A 14033-nucleotide genomic window follows, 5' to 3' on the forward strand; every position below is an offset into this window, starting at 1 on the left:
GCCATCCTGCTTTGACTCATGATTTTCTTCGACAGTGTCTTTGAAGAGTGCCATCCCTTCATCGATCCAGAGAATTACTACCAAGGCTGTGTTTTTGACAGCTGCCATGTGTCCAACCCAGCTATAGAATGCACGAGTTTGCAGATCTATGCTGCTGCCTGTGCTCAGGCTGGTGTTTGTCTGCACTGGAGGAATGCCACCAGACATTGTGGTAAAATCAGCCCAGTTTGTTTTTGTGTAACAAGAATCTGCATGTTCAGCTTTTTGGCACTTTTTATAGTTTATGATATGTGTGTAGACCGGGGATGTTCAAAGTGCATATTGGGGCCCTAGTCATATTATAAAAAGTAAAATTAATAGAGATTGTGATCCGATCAGCACCAATATTTGCCTTTTTTACCTGATCAGCGATCGGCTGATGAGCTACTGAGCTCAGCTCATTCCCGTATTTACACAGCTGACAAGCTGCAAACATTCCGAGTCATGAAGGTCTTTAATCAGGTTCTTTATTTCAGAAGAATGTGCGGAGTCTCTCCTGAGCAACTCATCTTCGTAGAACAGAACCTTTTTGTCAAGCTCTGCCTTCAACTGAGACAACTCTTGCTGAGAGTTGTCTCGGTTGAAAAAAAGATTAATTCAAAGGGGATGTACTGTCAGGGAAAGACATTACATTTCTGGATTCCTTGTTACTAGGGTTGTACGGTATACTGGTATTTGTATAGTACCGCAATACTATACCGCCTCTGATTTTTTGTTAAAATGAAGCCAATAATACAATTTTTTGTTTTATTTAGAAAAGTACCGTACAGTACCGAAAAGTATCGAAATAATTTTGGTACCAGTACCAAAATATTGGTGTCGGGACAACACTCCTTGTTACACATATGCAGGAGGTGCGTGCTTCACTTCCAGGAGGGCTGCTACGAACGTGTCATCTATCCACAATGCCAAAGATACTGAAATGCTTATAAGATAGTAATCCTCCCCACCATGGCGTAAAATAAACAAAGTGTCTTCCAAAGACTGGTGGACTAGAGGAAAAGGAGTGGCTAAGCATGCTACAAACACCAAGTAGGATGACGCAAGAAGCTAATCGCTAAAGCTTCAATGTAAAGTAGGGGTGATGGACCCAGATGTCGATACTATCGATACCTAGTATAGTATCCGTAAATAAACAATACTACAGTAATTTGAGTGATATTTTTTTTCTTGATCGTATTATTACAAAACATTTTTTGGTTGTTTTCGTTATTGTTTACATTGCAAACTCAGTAAGTTAAGTCTCTGGAAACAGGAAGGCTTTGAGGGCAAAGTTTTTGATTTTCTTTAGTGATTCTTTATTTTGTTAAAATAAAAAAATGTAACATTCTATTGCTTGGAGTTAAATTATGTCACGTCCAGCTCATTAAATATGCGTGGTGGTCCAGCCAACATCGGTTCTCAATGGGTACAAGGCGGAATTTAGCCTCTCTGGAAAAAAAAAAGCTCTATAATTGCGTTGTTTTCGGTTGTTAGACTGTTCAAACAGCGAAAGGGATTAACGGTTCTTCAGAGTTCCTCGAGAGAAAACCAGGAAGGGCGAAGGAGTGTAAGATTTTACAAAACGACAACGAGAAAAGTAGCATGCACTCCAGTCCAAGGGAACAGAGTCCAAGAGTTTGCAGTGACCATTTCGTTAAAGGTCTGTTTGATATACTTTTAACGTTTAGTGTTTCCTATTTAAGTATTATTTTGATATTATTTGTATTTCTTAAAACACGTTTGCTATGAGTGTTTCATAACACACTAACTTGACTAGTCAAAATAAAAGAAAGCAAATGTGAGCAAAACCTAAAAGAGTTAAGCTTTTACCAAAGGCAGCAATCATAAATGAAGCTTTCAGCACATACACAATGTTGACATCTGTAGTTATATTTTCATAAAGACAGAGAAAAACATGAATACTCATAAACGGTGCATGCAACAATACCAAACATGTCTGTAGATGCAAAGTTAAACCATGAAATGCAACAAAAAGGATGCATATTTATTTGGGAGAGTCTTGATAACAATTTCCTCGACCCAGTCACACACAAAGAAGTTGTGGACCTTCAGGATTTTCCAAGTTTCAATTTGTTTTGTTGTGTAGAATGGCGTCTGGCGCACAAGATAGTTCGACATGTCTGGGAACACGACCGACGTATAATTCTTGATATCACTCGACAAATCTTTTTTTGATAAAGTATAGGGATCTATTTCATTGCATAATTGGACTTTTTTGCTCGTATCTACTTTTTGAAGGAAGATCTAGGCCCCTTGTGTACTCATACAGTAAGCGCGCTGCAAACATGGCTTGGTTGACCACCCTCTTTTTTTTTTTTACTTCCGGGAAGAAGTCACGTTTCCGAATACAAGCAATACCTCAAATTTAAGACATCATCAGATTTACAAAAGTACTACCAAATTCAAAATTCAATTAGATAAACGTTATAATAAATGTGTTACTGTGTTTGCTTTAGTTACTTGCTATAAAACATTTTAAGTTCTATAATCTACTGTTAGGGTATCGGATTGGGACTCGTAATCGAATCAGAGGTCGGATAGGGAACGCAGGCTAAAAATGTTTATTGGGGACACCCCTAAAATGTAGTTATTAATAATTTCAGATATTATTAGACATTGCACTAATTTACTTTGTCACAAAGCTAATATGTCAATGGTTAATTCAAATATTTTAGCTTGTATTGACCTACATTGGATCAGTTTTAGCATCTTTAATGTACAAAATATATCAAAGTAGAACCCGGGTCTTTCAGTTTGTTTGTTTTACGCAGTCCTCAGTGAAAAAAATTTGGACTCCACTGGTGTCGACCATTAACGAGAACTTGTCATATTGAAGGTTTTTCTTCACACACAGGAAGTGATTGCCCACCCGACAAAGTCTACAAACCCTGTGGTCCTGTTGAACAGCCAACCTGTGAAGACAGGTAAATTGCATAAGAGGTCTACTTATTTTTTTAGCTGATTCTGCATTTCTCGTTCATATTGTAAGAAGCATGTGCTCTGACAAGAACAAGGCAGTTTTTAGATGGCTTTAAATAGCTTTTATTTTGAATCCACATATAACCACAACATAATACAACAACAATAAGTGCTTTCAACTACAGGGCAAAAACAATAGTAGTTGTCACAGACTTTTACTGGAAAATGTCTTTGTGTACACATTCATAAATGCTGTTTAATGACAGAAGAGAAAGCTGAAAAATAAGCAAGAGAAGAGAAGGAGCTGATTTGTTGACATTAAAAGGAATGAAACGAAACAAAGAGAAGGAAAGCATAAACAGCAGAGCCTGTCAAAGAAAAATAAATACAACAAATCTGCAACAACATTCAGTACATCTGTCATTGTTGTTAATGTGTTTGTTTATTCTTTCTCACAGTCCGACTGGACCAACGTTAGACTACGTGACTGAAGGCTGCTTTTGTCCTGAGGGTACAAAGCTCTTCAACAAAGAATCTGGCATATGTGTTGCTAAGTGTGGTGAGTGTATCTTCTACTTACTCACTTAATAAATCAAGTCTAATGGAATTTGCTCATTTTCCAACAGGATGTCTTGATCCTGACGGTATTCCTCGTGAGGTGAGTCATGTCTTTATGCCTCATGGTGTCGTTCAAATTCCTATTTGATGATTTCAGTAATTTGCGGCTGTGCTGTCTTTGTCAGTTTGATGAAAGATTTGAGTACAAATGCCAAAACTGCATCTGCGAGGAGACCACCAAGGCTATAACGTGCAAGCCTAAGGTGTGCCCGCCATCACCTGCAGCCAACTGCACAAGTCCAGGCTTCGTCGTCGTCAACGAAACCAATCCAGCAGACCCTTGCTGTACTGCCGAACTTTGCAGTAAGATGTGAAGCACCACTGCACATTTACTCTTAATATATTTATAGTCCACGTGCTCCAAGATGTCTGTTGTTTTCATTTTGTCCATCATGTCTACAGGATGTCACAGCAACACGTGCCCAGTCAATGACATGGTGTGTCCAATTGGATATACTGTCGTTGTCAGTGTGCCTGTGGGAAAATGCTGTCCAGAACACATATGCGGTGAGCCTTTAGTTTCAACATTTAACATTTACACACTATAATTTAATCATTGACTAATCATATGGGAAACCTTGGCCTACGTCCTTTCTAGAGCCGAAAAAAGTTTGCGTCCACAAAAATGCTGAATACCAGGTAATCAATTGGATAGATTTTTCCAACATTCCATTTATAATCCTGTAATGTTTAATCATGCAGTATCAGACATGCAAATCCTTAACTCTTTATTTGTTTAGCCTGGTGATACGGTTCCCGTGGTTCCGTGCCAGGAGTGTACCTGTACTAACTTTGTGGACCCCAAATCTGGTTTATTGAAAATAAACTGCGAGTTTCAGCAATGTCAACAACAATGTAATCAGGTAAGCACAAGTAAATGTAGCCATTTTACTTTGCGTTTGTTTATTTGAAATATTATGTACTCAAATGTGATATATATTTCTTAAAAGACGCAAAACAATCTGCCAAAAGGGAAAAAAAGCCTTGCCAAAATGCCATTTTACTAATATTTTGCATTAAGAAGAATATCTCAGGTTTTAGTACATATTATTTAAAGGGGACCTTTTGTGATATTAATCTGCATTTAAAACATGTCCTATTGGTCTAGATCAGTGGTCCCCCACCACCGACACATTTGCTACCGGGCAGCACAGAAACATTAAATAAATAATTTATAAACAACTGCATTTTCTCCGACTTAATTTTCTCCTTTCCCATTAGACCATGGGTCGGCAACCCAAAAACGTTGAAAGAGCCATAGTGGACCAAAAATACAAAAACAAATCTGTCTGGAGCCGCAAAAAATTAAAAGCTGTATATAAGTGTTATAATGAAGGCAACAAATGACGTAAGTGTCTATATTAGCTACAATAGCCTACTATCAAAATTATTATGTGTCGCAGGCTGAGGCAAATCTTCGTTGACAGAATTGTTGAAATGTAATATTTATTCTACACATTTAGAAACCATTAGTAAATCAGAGGCTACTCAGAGGGTGAGATAACTCCTGGAAATGACTGGCTTTTAATGTCCAAAGTTATAGATGTATGTGTCCAAGTTAAAGAAAACGGCAGAATGTCTTCTTTTAATAGATTTATTACAATCTTTGGCAAGCTCGGTAATGTTTGCTGTGGTCTGGAACAACATGGCACACAAACAACTATCTGAACTGCAGCCAATATTACATACAGATAATGTGTCATGAGACATGCAAAACTAAATATAAACAAAGAGGATAAAAGTAAAGAATATAAAATGAGCTCAAATATATCCACAAACAAGGCATAATGATGCAATATGTATATATAGCTAGCCTAAATAGCATGTTAGCATTGATTAGCTTGCAGTCGTGCAGTGACCAAACATGCCTGATTAGCGCTCTAACAAGTCAATAACATCAACAAAGCGCACCTTTGTGCATTCATGCACAGCATAAAACGTTTGGTGGACAAAATGAGACAAAGAAGGAGTCGAAGATTTTACATGTAAACAAACTGTTTCGTCACAGTCCACACTATGGTGAGTTCAGGAACCACCAAAATTAGTAGGACAAAACAACGTTCACCAAATACTGTCATCGGTGAAGCATACACACAAACATATTAAACAGTGGGTTTTCTAACAATTGGGAAAGTTTGTGTCATATTTGTCCTCAAACAAAAAACATACTAAAACAAAAAAAAGATTTCCTCCCCATCTTTTTCCATTTTCAATCCTTTTTAAAAATGCTCCAGGGAGCCACTAGGGCAGCACTAAAGAGCCGCATGCGGCTCGAGAGCCGCGGGTTGCTGACCCCCGCACCAGACACACCAATAAGCTTGTTCATAGATGTATAATAAAACTCCTGATAGGAAGTTGTTTGTTCTGTCTTCGTTACATGGGACAATGCACATCAATGAACATATCAAATGTAAATGTGCCAGATTGTAGCCGAAGGCTAATTTTCATCTGCACTCCATGGCAGGTTGATGGTATACACAACAAGGGCCATAACAATATAAGTTAGACAGCACCAACATCAGACATAAACAGTACAATAAAATACTCACACTCAGATATAATAATAAAAATAAAATAAAATGTAGACCCATTTAAAACAGTTGGTTGCTGCATGACCTCAGCTCAGGAGAGATCAAAAGTAAAGTCACCATGGTAGTTAAAGTGCATACGGTAGATGGAGAAGTGTTAAAGTGCAGGGGTACTAAATTGTTGCATATATTTAGTGTACTGAAAGACGAAAATATATACTTCCCTTGGCCGAATAAGTATAAGTGCTGGTACTATTGCACATAGCCCTATTGCAAAAGAAGTTAGCATTAACAGATGTGTTTACACATGGAAAATTGCACCAAAAAAGCAAGGCACCGTTTACATTTGATCCAATACGATACCAATTCCCATATCTGACAATCGATGCTGTTACTCAACAGTACCAAATGTTGGTACAGTTGTGTGTGTTAATTAATAGTAATTGTTTTTGATAACAAAATCGAATTATTATTGCAACATTTAAAAATGAGCTGAATATGATAACTGCTGCCCAGTTGTTATATCTTGTTTTATTATTTTTTAGCTATCTCCTTTGCAAGTATGACATTAAGTTACAATTACAGTTGCAAATCCAAGACGTTATATGGCAGTAGTGTATGGTAAATAGTGTGTTCTCTAAGTATTGTACTCATAATACACCAGCTGCTTGATTGTAACGTACGTGCCTCTTGGTTTGTAGTTTTCATTAACACATTTGGAGGTTATGAAATCACCATCTAAAATCTCTAGTGCAAATCAGTAGCGTGTTAATAACAGATGTACAGTATATTGGCGTTTGAAAAGTGAAGCCTTACCTATGTTTAAGCGTTTTTGAGTCATTTGCTTTGATGATTTGACGATTTGGCATTGTTTAACATGATTATCCAACGTTGTTGCAACATTTATAAATCAGAAAAGACGAAATTCATCATAGGTCCCCTTTAACGTAAACAAATTAGTCACACAACAGGAAAAATAGAATTGTCCTGCTTTTAGTCGTACTGACCAATTTTGGAGACTAGCAAGAAATGACACAAGCAATTGTCGAATGATTTTAAGGAGTTAATAAAGAATATATGCAATTTGTTTGTGTTATGTTATGTTATAATGGCGGCATTGGTCAGTAATCAGGTTAATGCAAATGTTATTTAAATTGAATAGATTTCGTCTGAAAGTTATCCTTGACAGGACTGTTACTGTTACCAGATTTTGAGCAAATTAACGAGGTACATTCAATTAAAACATTTTGAAAAGGTTCCTGGATGACATTTTAACAATAAAATAAAAATTTTGTCTAAGTCGTTTTTTTTTAGTTTTATTTATTCATTTAAGTTATACAAGTGAGTAATAACCTGTGATTAATCCAAATGTAAAAGTGTGATTAATCAGTTTAAAAAAATAGTTTGACAGAACTAATATAAAACATAAGATGAAGTTCAACATATCTAAAAAGCTGAACTTACCTTATAGCTATTACTTATACTTTTGTTCACTTCGTGTATTCAATTTGTAACGTAAATATATGTACATAATGAATAATGCTAAATAAATGTGCATGAATAAAAAATAATCAAAGAGTTATAGTCCACATAAACAAGGTGACTGCATGTACATGATTTACAATGAAGGTTCAAGGTTATGTTATATACTTTGTAAATACTTTAAGTTTCCTATTGTTTTTATAAATCAAGGAAAAATAAAGAATTTACAAAAAAGGACCCACTAGGCTAACTTATGTCATTTCAAAAGGCAATGTGGATTGATATGTATTATTTAGTTATTACAGTGAGCGAGTAAACCAAGTTTTTGGGGAGACAAATATGATGTACCCTGAGGGAGGCTGACTGCGCCACACTTTGAAAACCCTGGCTAATACAGAGCATTTTCATCAACTATAAATGCTCAACGTTAGGTTTGCTTGTATTGAGGAACCATATTAATGAGTTTGTAAATGTAAAAATTATGACCGGAGTATTTTTTTGTATCAATATCATTAGTGTTTCACACACTCTCTTGTGTCATTGCTAGCCAAAACATACCCGTGCGCTAAATCAATAAGAACGTTTAAGTCAAAATGTTGACAAAGTCAACGGTAATGTGTGTAACTCAACGTTTTAACATGCACTCATGCTTTTTGTCAGGGTTATAGATATGCTGCAGCCAAGACCAATGAATGCTGTGGAAGGTGCATACAGACACACTGCGTCTTAGATATCCGTGGAAGTGAGCAGGTTGTGAGGGTGAGTGATTTTAATTTATTGTATTTGATTTGATTTCCTAGATACAGTAGATATATGTACAGTGTGCCTCATCTTGCAAGCTTAAATGGTTCTGTGACCAAAGTCTTAACTCAAAACACTTCTTTCTACATTTGAATTGAATTGAAGTATTTATTTCAAACCTGCACAGTACAACAACACACATTTTTTTACATTTATGCAAAGCTTGAAAAGGGGTTGGATGAAGCAGATGCTTATAATATCCCAACCCCTCTCACTCATTCCACATTTAACATAAACAATATAACACAAGAACAATACTATACAAACAAAAACAAGAAAAGCTCCTGTACACTAACAATACAATAGTACCACTGTTACTATGAGACAAGACAAGACGAGACAAAACACACACACGCACACACACACAGAGGCCCAAACACTCTCTGACCATACACCTCTCTCATATCGCTCTGTGCTGAGGGCATCACTCTCTTTCCTCCTCGTACTTCTTCAGTACTTCTTTTTTAAATTTAAATAAAAGAAAAGCACAGTTTCAACATGCAACATACCTTTTAGAAAGAAAAACGAATGTTTAAAATGATTGTATAAAAGCAATGCAATAGAATGTACTACAAAAAACTACAGTAGTTTTGTGAAGGAATGTAATAATAATGTTTGTGATACAATAAATAAAGTGTTTGTATGTTATCTATATCCAACATTATGTATTATTTATGTAGAAATATGGAGAAACAACTACAAATGTGTGCTTCATTCATTAATGATGTGACAAAAAAAGATCAGTTAGAATAATACATAATGTTGGCTATAGATAACATACAAACACTTTATTTATTGTATCACAAATATTGAAATTTGGTGCATTTGCAAACAGCTAAAATGATGTACAAAGCAAACTATAACCTGCTACCCAAGAATGTACAACAATTCTTCTCCACAAAAAAGGAGAAATATAATCTTAGAGGAAAATCTAACTTAAAACATTTGTATGCTCGTACAACACTTAAAACTTTTAGTATATCAGAATGTGGAATTAAATTATTGAATGGATTAACCAAAGAAATCAAACAAAGCACCAATATGATTCAGTTTAAGAGACTGTTCACAAAGTACACAGAACAAGAATGATGATGAACATCTTGAACCCTTTTTCTTTTTTTTTCTTTTAATTGAGACAAAGATTATTTATGTATTTAATATTTGTTTACTTACTATGGTATATTATTTTTTTATTATTTATGTGTTCACTGTTATATAACAGAGAGAACAAGGAAATTGGATACAATTGCTATGGTATGAAAAGGGGTAGGATTAGACTTAGACTTAGACTTAGACTTAGACTTCTTTTTTATTGTCATTCAAATTTGAACTTTACAGCACAGATAAGAACGAAATTTTGTTACATAAGCTCATGGTAGTGCAGGATAAAAAAGCAATAAGATCAAATTAATTAATTAATTTGATTAAATAAGATCAGCATCTTCCTACTCCTTTTCGGACGTGCTGTAATGAAACAACTGGAAATGTGTGATGAATTACATTGTATCGTATGCATGTTCCAAATAAACTGTAACTGAACTGAACTGAACTCTTAAGTTGGGGCACTCTTAAGTTGAGGTACCGCTGTATAAAACACTGAATGTTCTTGTCTCCAGCAAGGAGATACGTGGTCCCCACCGGATGATAAGTGTGAGCATTACACCTGTGTGAAAAATAATGAGACGTTAACAGCTGTCGCCACACGCATTGTGTGTCCACCATTCCAGCAAAGTAACTGCCAACCTGTAAGTTCAACTTTTTGAAAAATAGCGTACAATAGAACAAACGCCTAATGCTTTACATTTTGTTTCCTTCAATTAGGATACAATACAAACCGCTGCAAATGGCTGTTGTCAAATCTGTGAGTACTTGTGACAGCTTTACTGGTGGTAAAGTAAAATAAAAGTAAGCTAATTGTGTTTTTCTTTTGTAATAAAGGTGTGGAACGGGAGAAGGCCTGCAAGCTGGTGCAGACTAGAAAGCGTATTGTACACAAGAACTGTGAATCTTTAGAGGAGGTCAACATTCCATACTGTGAAGGCTTTTGCAACACGTACACCAAGTACGTTTACGCTCACCATTTAGTCACAGAAATGTTCTAGTATATGGTAATATTCATTTTGAGTCCCGCCTCTCTTGCTTCAGATACTCAGAGGAGGCGTCCGCTGTGCAGCCGACCTGCTCCTGCTGTAAGGGCGCTCGATACAGCAATCGCACGGTGGACTTGCAGTGTCTGAATGGAGACGTTGTTCCTTACTCCTACATCCACATGGAGGAGTGTAGTTGCACTCTGAGCGACTGCAGCAGACATGTGGGAGCTCCTGTTAGGAAGAGGAGAAGCTTTACTCTTTTGTAATTTCAAAATCACATTTATGGATGCTCGGACAAAAACGTCTCTCATCACACAGCTTATAAAAAATATTTACTTGCATTTCCTTGAATAAAAGCCCAGCAACTCATGCTTCTTTTTGCAATTACATTTTTTTGTGTGTAAAAGGCAGAATAACAATTTTAATGTTATTACAAACCCCGTTTCCATATGAGTTGGGAAATTGTGTTAGATGTAAATATAAACGGAATACAATGATTTGCAAATAATTTTCAACCCATATTCAGTTGAATATGCTACAAAGACAACATATTTGATGTTCAAACTGATAAACATTTTTTTTTTTTTGCAAATAATCATTAACTTTAGAATTTGATGCCAGCAACACGTGACAAAGAAGTTGGGAAAGGTGGCAATAAATACTGATAAAGTTGAGGAATGCTCATCAAACACTTATTTGGAACATCCCACAGGTGAACAGGCTAATTGCGAACAGGTGGGTGCCATGATTGGGTATAAAAGTAGATTCCATGAAATGCTCAGTCATTCACAAACAAGGATGGGGTGAGGGTCACCACTTTGTCAACAAATGCGTGAGCAAATTGTTGAACAGTTTAAGAAAAACCTTTCTCAACCAGCTATTGCAAAGAATTTAGAGATTTCACCATCTACGGTCCATAATATCATCAAAGTGTTCAGAGAATCGGGAGAAATCACTGCACGTAAGCAGCTAAGTATATCACCACATGGGCTCAGGAACACTTCAGAAACCCACTGTCAGTAACTACAGTTGGTCGCTACATCTGTAAGTGCAGGTTAAAACTTTCCTATGCAAGGTGAAAACCATTTATCAACAACACCCAGAAACGCCGTCGGCTTCGCTGGGCCTGAGCTCATCTAAGATGGACTGATACAAAGTGGAAAAGTGTTCTGTGGTCTGACGAGTCCACATTTCAAATTGTTTTTGGAAACTGTGGACGTTGTGTCCTCCGGACCAAAGAGGAAAAGAACCATCCGGATTGTTATAGGCGCAAAGTTGAAAAGCCAGCATCTGTGATGGTATGGGGGTGTATTAGTGCCCAAGACATGGGTAACTTACACATCTGTGAAGGCACCATTAATGCTGAAAGGTACATACAGGTTTTGGAGCAACATATGTTGCCATCCAAGCAACGTTACCATGGACGCCCCTGCTTATTTCAGCAAGACAATGCCAAGCCACGTGTTACATCAACGTGGCTTCATAGTAAAAGAGTGCGGGTACTAGACTGGCCTGCCTGTAGTCCAGACCTGTCTCCCATTGAAAATGTGTGGCGCATTATGAAGCCTAAAATACCACAACGGAGACCCCCGGACTGTTGAACAACTTAAGCTGTACATAAAGCAAGAATGGGAAAGAATTCCACCTGAGAAGCTTAGAAAATGTGTCTCCTCAGTTCCCAAATGTTTACTGAGTGTTGTTAAAAGAAAAGGTGATGTAACACAGTGGTGAACATGCCCTTTCCCAACTACTTTGGCACATGTTGCAGCCATGAAATTCTAAGTTAATTATTATTTGCAAAAAAAAAAAAAAAAGTTTATGAGTTTGAACATTAAATATCTTGTCTTTGTAGTGCATTCAACTGAATATGGGTTGAAAAGGATTTGCAAATCATTGTACTCCGTTTATATTTGCATCTAACACAATTTCCCAACTCATATTGAAACGGGGTTTGTATTTTAACTCTTTTAAATTCCCAATTTAGTTTACTTTTCTGTTAATACTGTAACGGTACAGTGGGAGAAGGAGACGGGACGTCGTTAGCATGCAGCGTGTTTATTAAAATATATAAATGAAGTGTGTGACAAATCCAAATGTATACGGCGTGACTATGTGTAGCGATTATATGTGGAGTGTTACCGGGTGGTGGTGTACTTCTAAGAGTAGTTTTAATGCAACATACTTTTACTTTTACTTAAGTATATTTATAGAGAAGGAACGCTACTTTTACTCCGCTACTTTTATCTACATTCAGCTCGCTACTCGCTACTAATTTTTATCGATCTGTTAATGCACGCTTTGTTTGTTTTGGTCTGTCAGACAGACCTTCAAAGTGCCTGCCTTACTGGTGACGTTTCACTTCGTTCCACCAATCAGATGCAGTCACTGGTGACGTTGGACCAATCAAACAGAGCCAGGTGGTCACATGACCTGACTTAAACAAGTTGAAAAACTTATTGGGGTGTTACCATTTAGTGGTCAATTGTACGGAATATGTACTGTACTGTGCAATCTACTAATAAAAGTTCCAATCAATCAATCAAAAGTGTGAAGGAAAAAATATACTTTTTTATTTCAACCGTACATCCCGTCAAAAGCCTAAAGACTGACCGCACATGAGGACGTTCCTGTCTTCACAATAAAAGTGCCGCTCCATTGCGCCTGCGCTTTCAAAACAAGAGTCTCCGAAAGCCAGCGCAAACAAGCTAGCAAGCTACGGAGTTTGACGCCAATATATTTCTTGTAAAGTGTATAAAAACGAATATGGAAGGTGGACAAATAAGATGCCAAAAACCCACCACTTTCATGTGGAATTAGACAGAAAGGAGGAACGTTTCTTCTCCTCCATTTGAAAACGTGGACGTTATCATCACAACTGTCTGATTACAATCAACACAAGTCATCAGAATCAGGTAATACACCAACTTATATTCTAGTCTTCATGAAAGAAAGGAATCTATATGTTAAACATGCATGTATATTCATTAAAACACCTTTAACATGTAAACAAAAACAGCAAAATAAATACATATAAATTATATACTGTATATATCAATGTATATGTATGTATGTATATATATATATATATATATATATATATATATATATATATATACACACACAGGTAAAAGCCAGTAAATTAGAATATTTTGAAAAACTTGATTTATTTCAGTAATTGCATTCAAAAGGTGTAACTTGTACATTATATTTATTCATTGCACACAGACTGATGCATTCAAATGTTTATTTCATTTAATTTTGATGATTTGAAGTGGCAACAAATGAAAATCCAAAATTCCGTGTGTCACTAAATTAGAATATTACTTAAGGCTAATACAAAAAAGGGATTTTTAGAAATGTTGGCCAACTGAAAAGTATGAAAATGAAAAATATGAGCATGTACAATACTCAATACTTGGTTGGAGCTCCTTTTGCCTCAATTACTGCGTTAATGCGGCGTGGCATGGAGTCGATGAGTTTCTGGCACTGCTCAGGTGTTATGAGAGCCCAGGTTGCTCTGATAGTGGCCTTCAACTCTTCTGCGTTTTTGGGT

General features: G+C 36.5%; 1 protein-coding gene across 5 annotated transcripts in view; it reads left to right on the plus strand.

Moving 5' to 3' along the window:
- Positions 1-10849, plus strand: part of muc2.1 (mucin 2.1) — a 39145-nt gene extending 28296 nt beyond the window's left edge. For all 5 annotated transcript variants that reach the window (XM_061969649.2, XM_072913951.1, XM_061969650.2 and 2 more), the window contains 13 exons: positions 36-211; positions 2897-2966; positions 3420-3520; positions 3588-3619; positions 3705-3882; positions 3982-4086; positions 4178-4218; positions 4320-4442; positions 8250-8348; positions 10007-10135; positions 10212-10251; positions 10329-10452; positions 10536-10849. In XM_061969649.2, the coding sequence (XP_061825633.2) occupies positions 36-211; positions 2897-2966; positions 3420-3520; positions 3588-3619; positions 3705-3882; positions 3982-4086; positions 4178-4218; positions 4320-4442; positions 8250-8348; positions 10007-10135; positions 10212-10251; positions 10329-10452; positions 10536-10746 (1429 nt within the window). In that variant the 3' untranslated portion in view covers positions 10747-10849. The remainder of the gene's footprint in view (positions 1-35; positions 212-2896; positions 2967-3419; positions 3521-3587; positions 3620-3704; positions 3883-3981; positions 4087-4177; positions 4219-4319; positions 4443-8249; positions 8349-10006; positions 10136-10211; positions 10252-10328; positions 10453-10535) is intronic.
- The last annotated feature ends 3184 nt before the right edge of the window (positions 10850-14033 follow it).

This window comes from Nerophis lumbriciformis, linkage group LG10 (assembly GCF_033978685.3).
Source record: "Nerophis lumbriciformis linkage group LG10, RoL_Nlum_v2.1, whole genome shotgun sequence".
NCBI lineage: Eukaryota > Metazoa > Chordata > Actinopteri > Syngnathiformes > Syngnathidae > Nerophis > Nerophis lumbriciformis.